Source organism: Phalacrocorax carbo, chromosome 9, assembly GCF_963921805.1.
Source record: "Phalacrocorax carbo chromosome 9, bPhaCar2.1, whole genome shotgun sequence".
In the NCBI taxonomy this organism is placed as follows: Eukaryota; Metazoa; Chordata; class Aves; order Suliformes; family Phalacrocoracidae; genus Phalacrocorax; species Phalacrocorax carbo.
Genome location: NC_087521.1, coordinates 14,754,813 through 14,774,559, shown reverse-complemented (window position 1 = coordinate 14,774,559; position 19,747 = coordinate 14,754,813). Strand labels below are relative to the sequence as shown.

General features: G+C 40.3%; 1 protein-coding gene across 2 annotated transcripts in view; it reads right to left on the bottom strand.

The window, feature by feature from the left end:
- Positions 1-19,747, bottom strand: part of NRXN3 (neurexin 3) — a 971,499-nt gene that overhangs the window by 534,764 nt on the left and 416,988 nt on the right. For both annotated transcript variants that reach the window (XR_010374442.1, XM_064460500.1), the window contains one exon: positions 7,625-7,744. Coding sequence is in view for 1 of the 2 variants with exons in the window: in XM_064460500.1 (XP_064316570.1) it covers positions 7,625-7,744 (120 nt within the window). In the remaining variant the exon portion in view is untranslated. The remainder of the gene's footprint in view (positions 1-7,624; positions 7,745-19,747) is intronic.

The window sequence follows — 19,747 nt, the reverse complement described above, 5'->3', positions numbered from 1 at the left end:
GAGAACAAACAAAACCCAGTTGGGGCAAAAAATGGACTAAAGATTATTGCAAGCCAGAGCTTCCAGGCAGGACATTAGGCCCAACATGCGAATCACATTTTAATAGTCCATAGTGCCAGTTATGGCAGATTTATAGGGGAATGGAGGCAACAATCAAAGCTCAAAGCCACCTGTGCTTTCACCTGGATTGGTGACTGGGGTATCCTGTTGCAGATCAACAGCAACAGCTGCAAGATTAAGAGGCTTTTGCAAGGGATTTTCCCTTCTCTGCAGAAGTACAGGTACCATCTGTATACCATGTGGCACAAAAAATACTTCACGCTGATGAAACCGTAGCTGGTGTGAGATTCATCTACAGTATTTCGGCAAAAAAACTGAGGATAGAAGTTTCATAGCATTATGCAGGGGGAAAAAATATCCCCTTAAAATAATGGTCCTCAAGCTCAGGGTGACTTTTTTCCTGCAAAATCCAACACTACGTACATTTGCCATCAACTTCTACTTTCAGTACTGTACCATCTTCTGTGGAGAAGCTGATATAAGAAGAAAATAACAATCTTTAAAGAGTGAAACTGATGGCTGAAGTCTATTTTGGTGTTTTCCTGCTTTTTTACATTTACTGCTTCTTGAAACAAATATGAACATGTGCAGGATATTATAAGGAAAAAGCTACATTTAAAATTAATTAAATCCTTGTTACACTTGGCAATCTAGAACCCAATGTATTAATTTACATTTAGTGGGAAGATGTGCTTAGAGACCGTCATCAGCAAATGGAGCTTGGGGCAACAGAACAGACACTCCTATTTTGCTGTACCACGTTGCTGTTACTGCTGTCAACTTAACATCAATGTCTAACCGAGATCACACCTTGGGTGTGCCATTACTGAAGGAACAGTTTCAGAGCCCAGCTCTTTCATGGGGCAAAATACCCAGGACACAGTACCACTCACTCAGCTACTAATAACACGAAAAGTATTGATTATTGTCATGACTACCCAAAATTATCACGTAAAAAAAATACTGTTAAAGAGAGTGGAGATCACAAAGAACAAAATTACAGCAAGAGCCTTCTGTGACATGTTTATGAAAATGGCATAGCTGCTGAGCAGTGTCAGGAAGAGAATTAAGTAACTGCTCGAACTGCTCAAAGTCTGGTAACAGAAGCTGTAATCACTGCCACCTGTAAAAAGTCTCTCTCTTTCCATCCTTCTGAAGTCAGTAGCATGGCTGGACCATAGCTTATGTGCTGACAGCAGCCAGGTGTGCACAGATATCAGTGACTGATTGCAGCTCTCATCCTAAATGCTTCTTCTGCCAAGCTGTTGAAGCAATTGTAATTAAATTACTCACTTGAGACCTAGCTGCATTTTGGGGATCACAAAAGGATAAAGTTGGCTAGCTTTCACAATTGAAAAAAAAGGATACACTTTTCTGCCAGGGCACCTTGAGAAGTTGAAAGGTGCAGAGGCAGCTATTCCAAAAAGCACCTGTCACTCGAATTTCCCTCTTTCTCACCGAAAACAGGGACACCCAAATTCCTGCCCCTGATGTTGACAACACTACCCATCCCTGATGGCTCCCAAAGGGAACACGGGGCAAGCAAGCTATTGATCTGCAGCCTGATCTGATGTTTCACAGCTGTTACTCAAGGGAGGGGAAATGTCTGCCAGCACACAGAGAAGCAGCAAACATTCTTAAACCACTCAAGTACTAAAGCAATTATGTAGCAGGTTATTACTAAGCACCAGAAAAGTGCATGGTGCTTTAATAAGAAGTAACACTACATCCTTGCCCTAAAGATGTTACAGTTCTTGGAGTGGCAGCGCAAACAAAAGCAAACAGTGGTAAGAAGGGTAAAAGCAGGGTTCGCAACACAAATCACAATGCTACAATTTACATCATGCACTAAACTACACAGCTGCATTTCCCTCCCCCTTTTTCCCAATTCTCAGAGGATAAGGTCATTTAGAGACAGAAGACACCAAAGGCTTAGGGTAGGAACTGAAAATGAGCCATCAGCCAGAAAACACTAGTTATAGTAGAGGGTAAGTAAAAGAGCACTGAGTAAGTGAGGGCAAAGCATGAGGAGGGAAGTAAGAAGTAGGCAGGGTGCCTGACCTGCTGTAGTGAACTATGATTCACTCAAGATAAATCAGAGGTGACTCTTGCTTCGTGTAGGGCAGATGTCTCTGTAGTATCAAAGGCAAATCCCTAAGCGTGCTGATATTTAAACAGCTGACAGGTTTAGCCATGCATGACTAATGAAGTCTATGCAGATATATTTTCTACACACTAGCAACCTCTTGCTCTCTGCCTCAGTAAGTGATAAGCTGGGCACATTAGAAATGAATGGGTGATAATTAAACATGAACAGTGAGGGAGGTTTCTGTAAGTAAATCAAGTTGAGCATGCTGGCATTGACATTAAGGGAGGTCATGAAGTCTGGACAAAAATTGGCCCAGATGGTGAAAAACATGAAATACTAAGTGAGAGGGAAGAGGGTCTATCTCCCACTTGGGGGTCTGATTCCTGCCATGGGGATAGCTGTAACTGCTCAGTGGTGAAGACAAAACACAAGTGTGGAGTGCAAACAGCACATTAGAATAAAGCCATCACCATAAAGTAATGGTTACTACTTTAGCCATTTGCCCTATTAGCAGTCTCTTCTAATGACTGTTCTGCCATGTCATTTAAGCAGGGATGAGGGAAGCTGGTTCTACCACTGCCTTTTTACAACCTAGTCTACAGACTATGCTCCAGAAGAATCAATCCACTTAGGTACTCATTCACTTACTTACATAGAGGAGGGAAAAAAAGAAGGGCAGTAGTGGAAAAGGGATGGGTCTGCGCTGACACCCCTGGGATCTTATCCAGAACACACATGTGACAGAGAGGCCAGCTTCAGTCATCCTCATTCAATTCAAAACACTCTGTGCTTTACTCTGAAGTATTGGTCTTAGACTTGTTCTGCCAATTTTTATATCCTTCCTTTTAAGTCAAAGGAAGGAAAAAAAATTTTAGCTAGTAAGCCTCACTTACTATGATTACAGAACTGAATTTAACAAAAGCTCTTCCTGTGACAGCGCTAAATAAATGAACAAAAGAGCAAAGTCACCATGACTGCCTCTCCCTCTAATCCTTCCCTCCTCTGAATGTGATTCACAGAAAGATAGTAGAAGCATATAGGTTATGCATCACATGGAAAGGAATCCTGGAAGAAAAAAGAACAGCTGGCCTGTATACTACCTCTTCCCCAGACAAAAAACAAGCACCACTTAGCCAAATGATCACACTGGAGGGTGAGAGGATTGCTCTGTTTATCAACAAGCTCTTTGAAAAGCATGCAGACTGGAAGCATATGAAGATAAACACACAAGAGGACAGACAAACATGGGCTGCTTTTGCTTTTCACCAATCAAATGGAGAACTTGTTTTTAAACCAGGTGGATATTACAACCCAGAGTTTATAAATAAATGAATAAATAACGCCTCTAAAAAGCCAGCAGATGTACTTAAAGAACTGTTCCAACAACAAAAAAAGGTGTTTGAAAAAGTGCTTTATACTCTGCTTGCACTAGTCATTGCTGCAGGTTATTGATCTTTTACAAACAAACAGCCTTTATTAATACATACTTCTGTTAGCCTGGCAATTTCTCCTGGAAAGCTTGACCCTCAGTGTTACTCATCTGCATGAGGCACTGAGTAACAAGTAGTATTTCCTATGGTCTAGTTTGACATACATATACCACTCCCATTAGCTAGAGTGCCGAAGCCTATTTTTTATGCATTCTCTCTGTGCAGAAAAGAAAATGTTGTTGTTTGACGAGATAGACAAGAACACGAGTAAGTTAAAGAATCTGTAAAGCTACTCATAGAACAGCGGTTTAAATACATGTTGCATTTCAAGTAACTTGAAGTCTTTAACTACCATATTTTCATCTTCATATCCTGGTAAAGAACAGTAACAGGAGGGAGTCCAGCCCAGATGCAAGATGCTCCATTAGCACTGTGTGTTAACTTTTAATTCTGATACCATATCTGCTCAAGGTTATATATTTGAACAGTTTAAGCAACAGTTTGGCGTGCCAAGGTTATTTAATTTTCCTAAGTACCAACTGCATTATAATAATGCAGATTTCCTACATCTTAGAGCAAAAAATAAATTCAGAAAATAGGCTGAAAGCCCAGATATATTGAATGTGATGCTGGACTGATTAAAACATCTCTAAAGAGTGAAGAATGAGGAACCATTTCAAAAATGAATAACAGATTTTAAATGGCAAGGAGAATGGAACCAGCATACCCCGAATATTAACTTTACTTCTATTTCCACCTTTCTTTATAGATGTTAGTACTGGCTAGTATGTAGAGCAGACCTTTAAATTCACTTTGGTACAACAGACCTTCTCAGATAAATTTGAGCGCAAGGGGTGGCTTAATTTTTTGTTGTTGTTGTTGTTTTTGTTTTTATAACATTGCTACATGAAATGATACAACTCAAAATGAAGCATATTTAAACTGATTTTATGCCCCATAGCTCCCACTAATTTCTTATTCTGAGGAATCTTGATTCCTACTACGTAAAGAACATCTAAAACAGAGCTACACAACAACAGCTAAAAATTAAGGTTGTATCATCATTTCCACTAGGAATTTAAATCCTTGTCTTGTTAAACAACACTACTGAATGTACAAATATGTCTATAGATGTACAATGTGCATCTCTGCCACCTGTGCTTCTCCTTCACCTTTCAGAAACAGCAGTTGCAAGCCAGCTGCATCTGAACTGGGAAGCTTAACGGCCCAGTCCTGGGACAAAAATTAAAAAGCAAAAACATATTGGTGCACCAAGCTTTGTGTTTTGGTAAGACCGTATGACTTACCAAATTTTACACTAGCAAATACCAAATCACACTTACCATAGGTTAATTGGGGATGATCTAAAGAGATCATCAAGAATAATTGCAGAGAACACCAGACATGCCATTTATCTATCTCAGAGGCACTGAAATATTCTGCATCAAAACACATGGAAACACAAATTTTCCAATGTGGACACTTGAGTTAACAGAAACTGAAAGACAAAATACATTCAGTAAGTCTTCCTTTTGCTACCATTTCCATTGTGTAAGTCTAGACCTGATCTACTGACTCCGATATTCCATATTTACATCAGTGGAAGACCACAATTTGCTCATAAAATAGAAATAGCCATCTACTAAATTAATAGAATTAGGCTCCTGTGGCAAAAAAAAAAAAGTTCTACCAAAGAGCCTGATGCATTTTAAATAATAGCCAGGCTTCAGGTTGCACAGCAGTTACCTTACCCTGCCATTACTTGCACTAAAATCCAGTCTAAAAGAACATTTAATTCAATTAACATACAAGTGCTTGTACTTCCATTAGACTCAGGTATAACAGCAACCACATCTAACAGAGAGGAACAGGACGGAAGCCTTCTCCCTCTCCACAACCTACATCCATTCATAACTTCATCAGGCAACCAGCAGCAGAACTGTGTCTTCAACATCCTGATACGTAGCAAAGACTAAAAAAAAACCAAAAACAAAAAAAAAAAAACCCAAAACAAACACACACACAAAAAAGACACCAGAACACCATAAAAAAGTACCAAAACCAAACAAAAAAAACACCCCACCAACACCCCTCCCCCCCACCCATTGCAAACCCCCACAAAAAGATGTTATACGCACTTTTTGAAGATCTTGTCTGAAGTCTTGTTGTGTGTCAGGAGGATTCTACAGGACTTACCTTTCCAGACCATCTTGAAACCCACATCCTCCTGTGAGCATTTCTAAATTGCCAGCCAGGCCTGACACTGGGAGGCTGGCTACTATGTTGCCCACATGACCTCCACTCTTATCAAATCCCTGTCTCTGCTCTGCATGGGTTCCAGCTGCCAGCTCTAAAAAGCAGCAAGGATTCCCCAATTACAGACACAGGAACCTGGCTTTCTGACACTTCAGAGCCTCCTCTAAGTCATTAGCATGGCATAACGAGGGCACTGCGACATTCTGGAGCTGTGAAGCCCAGCACATTAGAAACAAACCCAACACTACCAATAATCTCTTCAGAGATTTCCTGGACCTGTACATAAATACAGCCCAACCGGATTCAAAGTAGCATTTCTTTTACACAACAGGTTTATAATGCGCTATGATTAGCAAGCCTAAACTGAATGACTGAACAAGCAGTGTGAGAATAGGAAACTGGGTGTCCAATCAACAAAAGCAAACCAGAACAAAAACACAGAAAATCTCTGCCAAATCTTGTGGCTCCAATATGAAATGTTCCTTCTGGACCCAAAGGAGTCATTCTCCAAACCATACATGGCATTACAGTCTATAAATCTGTGTCTGTAGTACCTTTCTACAGCTTCAGTCAAAGCACAAATTCTAATAGGCCTTTCCAATACCTGCTTGGGAGAACTACTGGGAGAAAGGCGAGACTGATGTAGATAACACCACATTTTATGAAAGACTCCGAAAAGCAGGCTTTTTGGCATTCAGCAGAAACAGGCTGGCACCACATGTTAAACAGCCATCAATTCAGCCACATCTCAGACTTCTAGGGGAAGGGTTGCAGATATGACAGTGCTTGTGGCACCAACATTGCATGGACCTTGCTGGTACCAGTAATACAGTCTACTGCAAATGCCCTTAATGAAAAGCAGCAGTGGACTGTAAGAGTCTTTTCTGGTCTTAAAATTTACATGCACAATGAACCAAATCACTTGAAGACCACTGTTATGCTTACTACAGCACTCAACGTGCTCCTTTGTTCCCTGCCTTGGAGCAGGGAGGGAGAAGGGGACTAGCTGTCGCTTTAAATAGAAGTGCGGAGAGAGTAGAGCTGAACTGATCTACCCCTCCAGGCAGGGGCAAAGGCCATATCAGGATGAGCAGAGGGAATATCTGAAAGCTGATTATCTGCCCCCTAAAGGAAGACTTCAAGGTTTTGTTCAATTACTTTATCAGAGATCTTAACAGTAATTGGCCAAGAAGAACATCCAATATTTTGAGATGAAGCAAATCAATATGCCAAGAAGCACAACACTGTTGCTGTATGTTTAATTGACTGCCTAGTTTTAACTGAACATTCTAGCAAACAGTACCCAATTTTTCATCTTAGCATAGAGCTAGTAATTCAGCAAAAGACAATCTATAACACTGCTCAGCAGTTTTCCATGGATTCCAGGCCTTTTTCACCAAGGTTTGAATGAAAACCTCAAAGCATAATTCAGTACACAAAACCTAGCCGTTTTGTACCTATGTAAGCATTACACAAAATATATACAAGTCAGTCCTGGTTTGTCTAAACCAGGAATGCCATTAACATCAATTGCCACCATTGGTCTGATTGAGCTACCTTTTAAAAAGAAGAAAAAAAAACCAAAACACATACCAAAATGCATATTTTCACTTTAACAAGGAAAAAAAAATAACCTCCTGTATGCTTCAAAGAAACATTCCAGAAAACAAAGTTTGCTTTGACACTGAAAAAGTTGTATCTCAACTGAAAGTAAAACTAATCATGTGTTATCTGTGCTCTCATCCGGCAGAATTTACAGCTCACCAATCCAGTGGAAAAGCCTACTTACGGTCATTACACTGGCTCCCAGAATATGAAGTCATGGAGCAATCACAGGTGAAGCCTTCCCATTGCTGATTACAGATGCCCTGATTCGCACAGGAATCTTCCTGGCAGGTAGTGCTCGGTCCTGGAGAAGGGATGACAAGAAAAGGGTGAAACAAAGCTGGGAGAATCATTTTAGTCAGGCCCACAAAAGCTCCAATTCATCATTACCATTACTATCAGGATCCTCATGCAGAAGGGAAAAAAGACTAACCACTTTTCCATTCTTGGACATGCAAGAAACTCAAGTAAAAAGAGCACAAAGACAACTGTACACTCCACGACAAAACAGCAAACTGTAACACATAGCAAGGAGGAAGAGTGAACAGCAACATATTCCCTCTTAGGCAGGCCCAGCTCACATGTTCAGTGCTTGCTCAAAAAAATTTACTGTAAAATATGGTGTAATGCAAGGATAACAAACACTGCTAGGTTGTCATGCTTCCCTGGAATTTTAATCTCCTTGTAGAAATTAAGCCTAAGAAATCAGCCCATGAAAAATGAATACTTCACCCCACCCAAAGAACCCTGATACGTTGATTCAGACTGAAGTTTTGAATCTTCAGTTGGCTACAACTTTGCTTTACAGGTTAAGAAACAAACAAACAAACAGACAGACTCTGACCAGTCCCACTAAATAGGTTACTCTGGATGCATGTCAATAAAGTCCTCAGAAGGGCATGACATTAGTCCACAACACTTCTCTATTCTGAACCAGTTTCAACAGCTTTTGGGGGAAGTAGAGAAGGAAGCAGCCACTACTAACTCAACAACAGCCTTTCATTGTTCTGTGATTGGGAGCTAACAGTTGCTATCCTACTCAGACAAGCCTTGCAAAGATACAACCCAAGCAACAGGCAAAAAAGTGATCAGAGAGACTCTCAATGACAGCTAGTATGTCATCCACAAGAAGGTAGCTGGATTCTGAATCACCTGCAGACAGATGTGAAGCTGCAAGCCATAGGTTATAAGAACATGAGTCTAGAAGTTACTTCCTGGGAAAGTATTTTACCTTCAGCAAAGGTATGCTGCTCCTATTGTGCAGTACCTCAAATAAAACATACAACTATAGTTGACGCACCTACTATTGTACATCCTGCACTTGTTGGAAAAGAAGACACAACAGTAGGTAATAGAGGATCGACTGGCTAGGCTGCCTGAGATCAATTTGTTAACTTCCAGTCTAGGACAACAGCATAAGGATAAAGCAACAATTGTTCTACCCATCTCAGCATCTTCCGTCACAGTCTTTGTTAGCAACAGCAATTCCATGAGGCTTATCCTACTCTTCATGACATCAGCACCATCTTCTGTGATTTATAGATGAGACAGGGCACATCAAAGTGGAGACAGCACTTTCACATATTTTAACCCAAAAATGAAACTCCTTAACCTCCATCTGATACCACCCACAGTGATTTTAATGAATTCCATAGTTTTACAGCATCTTTGATATTCCAATTGTGCATCTGGGAACTTCCACTTATGAGCCTGTGTAGAAACCACATCTAACTGGAAGCCCCATGTCATGCCATGATCCTCCCAAGAGTTCAAAGACCAAACCAGGAACAGACCCTTACAGCTTTGGTGAAGAGTTCCTGCTCTTCCCACCAGATCATCTTTCCCCACTGCAAGAACAGAATGGGTGAATTTCAGTAGCTTTTTAGCTAACTGTGTTTCTTTACAACTCTCCTGCAATGAGAAGGAACAGGTGATTGTCAATAGGCAGTGTATAACAAAAACCTGAGTTTCTTCCATGATCTGTTACACTGTTAAGAAAACCCCCAAAACCCCAAATCCTCTACGTAGAAGCACAGGTGTGGATAACAAAAGCAGATAACAAACTCCCAGAAAGAAAATTCACCTATTGAAAAGAGGCAGCAGCAGCCACAGCAAGAAAACCATGTGCTACCATACTGAAAGAAAGTTGAACAGCATTTTTCAACACTTTTCTCCACTCCTTCACCTCTTCTTCCCACCCACCTGACTTTCCATTTGCAGCTGTATGAATCCCAGTGGTCTCACTGGCACAGTGTGAAGTTAACAGATCACTTCTAGGATTACAACAGTGCTGGCAGACTTTGCAGCGTGGGCTGGTAGACACGTGCATGTACATGCTTCCCTCCTGCCTTCACACTTATAAAAGACATAGATATAACTATATAGATACACACGCATCAGGCTGGGGGCTGACACTTGCTTCAGACTTACTCTGGCCCAACAAAAGAACGGATGACATTTTAACAATTTGAAATAGAATATTACTTGTCATTTTGCCTAGAACATCTGAGTTATCTGAGGATAAGGAAAAAGGAACAGATACCTCTCCTGTACCTTATTATCCCATTATCTAACCTCTAACCCTAAATATGAATGCCAATACTCCTAGAGGTATAATCAAGCAAGTTTATATATATTTAAAAAATAAAAACATAAAGCAATTGTGACTCCATGCAAACTTGCTATAGCATCAACTGTAAACACTATTACATAGAAGCAAAGCAGAACAGCATTTTCAATTGCAACATTTCTTCTCTCTTCCTACACTCTTGTGAGAACACTTTAATCAGTAACTGGACTTCAATATGGGCATCATCTAATGGGGGTATCCTTTGTCTAGGTGCCACAAGAGAAAGGACCAGTACTGTACTTAAGGAATAAGGCTGCATAAGGCCTAACACCTGTGGCTTGAAGTGCTCATAGTGAGAGAGTCCAGAGAGCCAAAGGACATCAGTTCGTAACTAGCATTGTGCTTTCTGAACTGTATTTTACAGAAACCAATGGTGAAGATGGCAACAGTACTTTCAAAACAACCAGAGGAAAAAAATAAAAAGCGAAAGAAAAAAAAACACAAGAATGAGGAATTTTGAAAGCCTGACAATACCACACGGAAGCTCGAAGCCTGATCTGCCATCTTCAGAGTCAGTTGTGACGGCACAGCATAGATGCTGGGTATTACGCTTTGCCTCACTCCTTAGTACAATGGGCCATTTGCATGGCAAAAGGATCTTTGTCTCAGAGCTCATCCATTCCTGCTGCTCACAGTCCTTGCCTGACGTCATAATCCTTGATCTGTGGCAACAGAATATTGTTCAGAGCAACTAACAGGGATGTCACAGGGGATTAGGATTTTGGATTAAGGAGCAAAGTGACAGAAGCACAGGAAGGCTTATAAAACATGAAGATTGTATTACCACGCACATGCCCTTTAGTGCTAACAAACAAGGAAGGAGAAGACAACAAACAATTTATATATACAGCAGTAGAATTGGTTCTAAAATACCAATGCCATCAGGGTTCAGATCTATTTTTCATCTCATTCCTTTGGCAACACTTACAGCAGTCAAAATATTTAAAAGCAAAGTTTCAGAACTAGTCTTCACATAATAATCTGAGATACATCTGACAAATCACACTGTACTTCTAATTAATTAAATATGCATGCTGATGTTTCGTTTTCTCCTTCAGTTTCCAGCACCCTGACAACACTTGCTATTTCCATTGAGTGCATTTTTGTTCAAAGGCCTTGCTTTTGTTGTTTGTCTGTAGCTGGGCTTGGCACGTTGTCATCTTGATGCCACATGCACAGTGGAAAGGGGAGTGAGGAGGCAGTGGAAATCAAATAGAAGTGGAGGAGTCCCCAGTGCAGAAAAGCATCCCCGCTAGCAGAAGTGTGACTTGTCCTGTCCAGACTATGCCCACCAACAGAGGCGGGTCCTTAGGAATATAAGATGGCAAAGCAGAATCCTTCGTCAATGTCCATTTGATCTTTATTTCTGCGTCTCTAACTTTTACTGGAACAGCTGAGTATCTGAGGAGTTGCAGGATCTGAGATCTTGTTGGGTGTCCCTCCCTGGGAAGGAGTTCAGTATCACACTTTTCTTCCAAGTTACCTAGCTAGATGTATGGTTTGTTTATTAGTTTTACCACTAAGTATTTGAAGAAAATCACCTTAGAAGAGAACAGTAGCCAGATCTCTTATCCATATTCTGCTTGGAAAAATTACTTTGTCTCCCTAACTCTTTGCTTCAATTTCAGCTGGATGGTAGGTTTCTCTTTGCCCTGAAAGTAAAAGATTTGAATTCTACTGCTGCATGTTGCTAAAACTGCCATGTTTCATCCCACAGGTGGGTGCGAGTCACTGGCAAGAGAAGTCATTCCTGCTGTGTCATTTGAAAGCTCTTTGCAGAGAAAGGAACTTTAGGAATAAAAAAACCAGTATTGTGTCTATCATTCTTCTGAGTTACACATGGAATCGGTTTCTTTATACAACAGCTGCAGGATTATAACACAACTGCCTTGTGCTTTGATCATAACTAGCAATAAACATTAAGCTAAGCAAACCGTTCTTGGTCTTGCACAAAACACCTTCCTTCACACACTGAATATTAACTCCTGTTGAAAGGAATCTACCATTTGTGCCAACACTATTTTCTCAGTAAGATGAAAATCTGCAACAGGCAAGGTTCAATGGCACCATAGGTCCACTTTCACTCTCATCTCCCTAAATGCTCCCATCTTTTTGCTTGTACATTCAAAGAGGTTAGGAAGAGATAGGAAAGTAACACACACGAGACATCTTTACTGTCTTTGCAGAATAAGGTGCTTCTTTTGTCCTACAGTTCCCAAATTGCAAATGCCATCAAGCACTGAAGTATCTCTACCACTACCAGTCAGATGGGCAATTTATACCTACGATAAATCTACAATCTACTTCTGCCAGCACTCCTCTTTCATAACCAGTGGTAGTCTACTATTTTTTTTTAATTCAATGTTCAGGCCCAGTACAGCTCAGAGAGGCACCAGGTCTTGGAAACCATATGCTCTAGGCAGAATATAACCTGCTCCAGGACTCACTGTTAGTGCAGGTTAAGGAGGAAATGAAGTTAATCCAGCTAAGTTTTCCTATTTTAGAACATTTTGGAAAAGTTATTTTTTCTTAGTAAGAAGAGCAAAACTGAGACTGAATCTCATGGAACTGTCACTTCACTGGATGCACCATATCTTATATGCTGTAACTGTCAAATACCAATGGTGGCATGTTGACACCTACTTGGCACAAAAGGGAGAAAAGCACAGTTGAGGTTCAGTGCACGATTCAGAAGGTTAGATCCTGTATTTTGAGTCACAGGTGGTAGAAAGCAGGAATATCACAGTAACTTTAACTTAGCAAACTAGAACCAAAAAAACAAAAGGGATTTTCAAGGACTGCAAGGCCAGATCTTTGAGCTCTCTCAGTTCCAGATTTTGTTAAGAACTCATTGTCCCTTTCATCACTTAAGTAAGGTTAGACATCTGGCAGGTTCCATATTTAAAGTTACCCATTGTCAGAAATAACTCAAAAGCCATCATTCTGCAGTCCTCTGAAAATACAGCCATTTATTTCAGCGCCTCAGCAGAAGCTAAACTCTTCATCCACTTATGGTCAGTTATGATGCCAAGTCCTTCTGTTCCAAATACATGGCTGGTCTAAAAATTTCAGGGATTGGGACAATTTAAAATAACAAATATGTAAGTCTCCCACGGAAAGCACATTTACTACAAAGTGACAGGAGAAGGGAATCACAAGCAATGGCAATCCACAGAGAAAGGGTCTACAAGGTGGCAGGGGTTTTTCCTCTCCATGAAACCTGGCAGATACCTATCTTCTTCCCTCTTGTCACCTTGCCACTCTCCATCTCTAAGCAACCTAAAAGGTGTTGAACAAAGTGCTCACACATATGCTGATGAGGAAGCAACCACAAAAAACCCCATCCCAAGAAAAAAAACCACCAAAAACAAAACCCACACCCAACCATACAACAAAAATTCAACTGCATAAAAGGGAGTATGCCTGGGCTTGAGATGCAACAAGGGGCAGGGAGAATCAAATGAAGTAAAGAAAGTAAACAGTATTCAGACATTCAGACACAGAAACGGAAAGCAGAAAGGAAAAACTGGAAGGGCTGTATGAGAGCAAGAAAAATACAGTCAACTGGAAAAACACCCTTCCCCACTGCAAATCACAGCAGTACAAAAGTACCAAGCCTCATGGCCTATTCTGAAACAGCCAAACCTATTTAGCAAAGGTTGGTTTCCTGAAAAGCCAATAATCCACATTATGTACTCAAGACAAACGATTCCCCTTAGGCTTCAGTGTGATCAGGCATCTCAGTCTGAAGGGCAAATATTCCTACAGGGTTAAGACCTCCGTAACAATATGAGCTTGAACTGGAATAACCTTCACAGCTGTCACAAGTCTTTAGGTTCTAAGGACTCTGGAAAAATGAAAACAACAAACAAATCTATTTGTTCTGGGACCTCTCCTTCATGCTGCATCCACTTCAACGGACATCAGAAAATCAAGCAAGAACTCCTGGGCATATATTCTGAATTCTGATGGACACACAAGTGACTAGAGAGAACAACAGCAGCTGTGGACAGAGAGACACAATACTTGCTGATGTCTAACACAAGTCCCAAATTCTCTGCCTCTCTTTGAATGGATGGCACAGAACACCTCAATCCTAAAGCTATTTACACGCCAGTACTTCCAGGATGCTGCTTCTCCTCACATTGGTCCCAGCCCAAATATTGCTTCTATTCTTTCAAATCTCATTCTTCACCACTTTCATTTACATAAACTTCAGAAATCCCCTAGAGGCAGAACCTAATACTCTCTATATCCCTAACCTCTGTAAGACAGAGTACTTCAACATTTTACAGCTGGGAATAGGCCAGGAGATGCCAACAAAATGTGATCATGGTCAGATGCTCCACGTGCATAGAGCACAATACATCACACTAACTTCTGACTACCTCTAGGCTGTCAAATCTTTCAGATTCAATGTTTCTCATACATCCAATGGCTAAAATTATCTCAGGCTAGCAGTATCTTTACCTGTTGGTTAAGAGGGTGCTTCCTAATATTCTTCTGTCTATTAACAACTGCTACAATGATAAACTGTTTACCCATTAAAATTTCCTTGGTTCTTCCAAATATATTTTTATCCTTTTCTAATGAGCTGTAGAATGCCAAACCCTACCTAAAAACACAGATGACAATCTGAAGTGAAGGTAACTTCTCCCTGCCTCCACCTGGAATATGGAACTGGAATACTGTAATCTGAAAACTGCATCTAATGCATTAGATGAGGTCAGCAATGTCACCAGGTCTTCACAGTAAACACAGTGAGAAGAAAAGGAGTTTATGAAGCACATGATTAAAGCCAGAAAAACTTAATTCTAGTGATATGTAAAATGTTGGGAAGTCTTGTCTCTATCTGAGAGAGTGAAACAGGAACACTATGCGTGTTTTCTCCTACAACAAAACCTTAGACTAAACTTGTGGCTTAGACAAAATTTGAAGGTGATTAAGATGTTACCATAACAGATACCATCTGTGGCTTCAGGACTGTTAAACAGACTCACATAGTTCAATGCCTCTTACTTGTCCTTATACCCAAGACCATTCTCTCCTTTTCCTTTAAAAAGGAGGATCATTTTCTTAAACTTCCACAATACTCAGGAACAAATTAACTTGTACTCTATATTGCAGTCTCTAGATGAGTTAGGAAGTATACTTTCACTATCATGTTTAAAGATATATACTTTCAACGCCATGGAAAGCATCTCTCTGGTTATACTAGTGTCAAAGTCCTAATAATTTCTAACAAGCAGGTTTCTTCACTTATGTCCCAGGGAAATAGGGTATTTGTATGTAATTGTACCATTAATCCCTCCTTCATTATACATCTCCTAAGAATTAGCCTTCATCAAACTGGTTTTCTGTCACTGCTCTTTACCCCATCAACTCACTATAATTCAAGTAGCATATTCTCAATTGCTATCTGGCTCCTCCTGTTGGAGTCATCTTCCTCGGTTTCTCCCAATTTCCCCCCCTCCCCTTTTCTACTGAAGCTACTCTCAGTCTCTTTAATGGCTTTCACTTGAGTAGCTTTAGTATTTTAACACCATCCACATAATCCTCAACCTTTTGGCAAGCTCAGACATCACTGATTGATCCCTTTTTACTTAGCAAGCAATAGCAATACAAGATGTTAGTAAGAATTTCAGGTGAGGATCAACATCATGAAAGAGACCTATCTGCTTTGTAAAAAAAGTCAAAGACTATCCAGTAAAAGGTTCTAAAAAAAGACCCGAGAGGCACAAAAATTAGCAGGTACAAAAGGACCAGGCATGACCACTCATATATTTGATCAATTATGGCTTGTAAAATGCCATCTAACTACTAAGGGAATTTGTAGTTAATAGAATTTTTGTTGTTGTTGTTTTAACTGAAATTCCAGACAGTTATTTCTCTGTTGGGTTTGGTTCCCTCCCACTCCCCAAAGTTTAGGTTTAAAAATTAGCTTTTACCTCCTGGTCTCTCTCCTTAAGATCGGTACAAAAGAATCCAAGTCAGCTTTTTGTTTTGTAAAGCTCTGAGGGCCTTCTATGTCTCTATTCACAGCAGCTATTGGCCTGAACAATCATTAGGCATTTCAGGAAACCAACCTGTGCTCTTATGGATATTTAGAGACTGATCCAGTCAAACCCCTCAGGTCAACAAAAACACCTCCATTGTTTGCCACATCCTTCTTCAACCCAGATATCCCTTCCAGAGGGGCTGGGGTTTGTCATTCTGTTCCTGTCTCAGAGGTGTGACTGCATCCAGTAAAATCACCAAATGTTACACAAAAACATCTTTCAGTTCAAACCAGTAATGGGGAAGAACCACCTTCTCTACCTTGCAGGTCAGCTTTGGTCAACTCAACTTTGTTAGCAAAAAATAATAAAGAAAACAACAAAAAAAAACAACAAACAAAGCAAAAACAGTAAACAACAGGTTAGTATAAAAGCAGATAAACCAGGGTCACATCACTTTAAATAAATAAAAGCAATTGGTATAACCATCACATCCAATGTGCATAATCAGTCCATGCAGGAATGGCAAAGCAATAAGGACACAGAGGGACACAGCTACCTTAACCCAACCAAGCAACAGTTAACAAAACCACATACAAGAAAAAGGAAATGCATTTCATTCACAAACAAGGTCAGAAAATTTACAGATATTAGAAAGAGAAGGAAAAAAAAACCCACCACATTCTTAACAACCATCTCTCAGCATTTACCGATAATTTAAGAGAGATTTTGTCTCATTTGAGAAATACTTAGAATCCATTTAAGTAAAAAATCTATTTGACTTTCAGCATATTAGTCAGAATACTTTTCTTTTGTTTCTACATCCAGGCTCTGGATCTGAACTTAAATCTTCTGTCTCTCATAAAAGCACAGATTGCCCTGGCTTTTTGTCCAAAGTGGATTTATTGCTAGAAATCCATAGGGGATTGATAGCTCCAGAAGATGACCGCCTCTGTTCATCCCAAGCACTGAGCTTGACACTGGATGTAAAGTGACAGTAAAACCTTGCCCCCTCACAAGCTGTTGCCTGCTCATGGATTTCAACACATCCTTAAGAAAACTTGCATCAACAGGCAAAGAGATAGCTTGGGCTTTAGGCTCTTATAATCTTCATCAATCTCATTAGAGCAACCAACCGAAATTACAGTAGTACAAGCTCACACTTTCACCTAGGTGGGAATGATCTCATTATCTGTGGTCAACTCAGTCCAGGTGGCAAGAGAGTCATAAACCTATCGAGTCTGACTGAAGATCCGAGTACACCTTCCGAAAATTGCAGAGCATAAAAAAGCAAAACAAAACAATACCACTGATGCTCTTCCATTTAGGCATAGGAATTTTTGTTTGTTTTGAATGGAGTCCAGTTCACAAGGAAGCCACATAGATTTTTGCTGTGTTATACCTTGATTCTAAGTTTTCTCTTTCAGCACGGAAAAAGCAGAGGACAAAGATGGTAGTACAAGCAGCAGCTCCTGAATCCCTTGCCACTGAGGTTACATATTTCTATTACACAGCACAATGGGAACAACAAAACACCAAATCACTGACCTCATTGCTCAAAAGATGGGTATTTAAGAAGTGCATACTCACCTTCATAACCTTCTGTTCTTAAAAATTACAAATATTACAGCTGATGTTGAAGAGAGATTGGTAGCTCTCCCTTTCTCCTATTGTATCCTTTTACATTTAAAACCCAATAAATTAGAACTGGCATGTATAGATGCCATTTCCTGCGGTTCCTAAGAAGTTTAACATTTTGAATCTTTGCTATTGTTTTACAGCCCGCAAATTACTCAAGATGGCAATTATCTTCCATTCTGAGCTAGTCAGATTTTTCTTCCCACTTCTGGAACTTCTCTACTACACAGAGCCATAAAGTCCCCAGAGTTCTTTAAACAAAATATAAAAGAAAGCTGGGGTGGGGTAGGGGAATGCAGGCGCGGGGGTGTGTGTAGAGGGGAATGGAAAGAGGAGGATGCCACCTTCCTCCATACACCTTCTTCGACACACATTCTAACAAAGTAATTTCTGTGTAACAAACAAGCACTTTTCTTAACTGCCCTGCTCTTCATCTTCTTTGTAGCTGAGCTCACACAACGCTTATATTTGTTCCATAATTCCGGTAGCACTGTGACAATGGAATACAAAAGCATAAAGAACAGGAGAGCTGTCAAACCATCACAGAGTAAATTAATGCTCTTCTCAATGGACAACCTTTGATTCCACAGAGAAAGTGAAGTATCACAACATTTGAAGATTCACTGCTGAGCAGATGAAGGGTGAAATCTTTTCTGACATTACCCTGCTGCGAGATTTTAAGCATGAGATTAGGTTTACTTTTTCCACATACTGCTTAGTATGCAAAATGTGTTTCTGATTATCCAGCCTGCATGTCATTCATGCTTTTCTAGCACCAGTGAATTCCAAAGGTTAACTATACTATTTCATGGAAAGTAGTACAAGATTATGATTTTGCTACAGGATTTGGAAGAAGATTAAGTTAGGATAAAAAAGTCCCAAAACATCTGGAACAGGGTCACCCAATTTAATAATAATCACTCTCCTTTGTGAGAAGCTGTTATAAGTGGAACAGGTGAGGAAAGGCAACGAGGAGAGGACGAAGCCACATCTCTAAAGCACATGGAAAACTGCCTTGGAGAAGAAATACAGTGTTCTTTAGCTACTGCTCTTCTGTTTTTTTGGCTTGGAGCAGGATGGGGTGTGTGTGAGTATTTAGAATGTGAGCTGAATTTCAGATACCTCTAGTGCCCATTGTACGCAACATAAGGATGTCCAAATAAAGGAAAGGAAAACACAGGAGAACATATGGCGACTTAATAAAGAGATGAACAAACACCCCAAATGCAGGAAGTACTCATTAATATTTAGGGCAACATCTTTAAACTCCACAAAAGGCTGGACATCTGCTTGACTTCTCCCAGGACTAGGGAGGAGAAAGCAGTGAGTCACTCAGTCATGACTTCTGTGGATAGAATAAAATAATCCATTAATCTAGTAAGACCAGGAATGAAGTACTCAGCAAGAAGAATTTATTCTAGAAGTCTAGAATCAAGAAGGAACTGATCCAAAGTTTAAATTGGTTTACTTTCAAGAAGGGAAAGAAGGTCACCTGGAACAACTTCTTCCATCCTCCAACTCTTCCATACATACCACAAGTGCAGACATCTTTTCTCTCAAGCTGTGTATGTCTGACATAGAAAAGGAAATAGCCTGTATTACTCAAACTCAGAAGCTGTATAAAAATTTCCAACCACAGCCTATAGGCTGTTCAGCTGGAGACTGGAGAGAACCAGGTCAAGATAGATGGCTTCTTTGCATCAGTTTCTAATGCTGTGCTCACCTATAGGGGCCTTCACCCACTTCAAAGTGCTCTGAAAGACGTAGTTGAATATCATACTCTCATCACAAACAGATAATACCACGCGCCTATTCTATGGGTGGGGAGAGCAAGGCCCAAAGTAGGTGGCAGACTTGCCTGCAAGTTTCCAGTAGAATTGGGCTCCCAACAGGGAGTCCTTTACGAGACTTGACTTTGTCTCTTCAGAGTGCTCAGTAGCCTGACCCGACACTGACGCAAGACCATTTAAGCCTTAACCACTTCCCAACCCTGGTTTTTTGGGTGGTGGTAGCGGGAAGGGCCCTCTTGTTACATAACAGATGG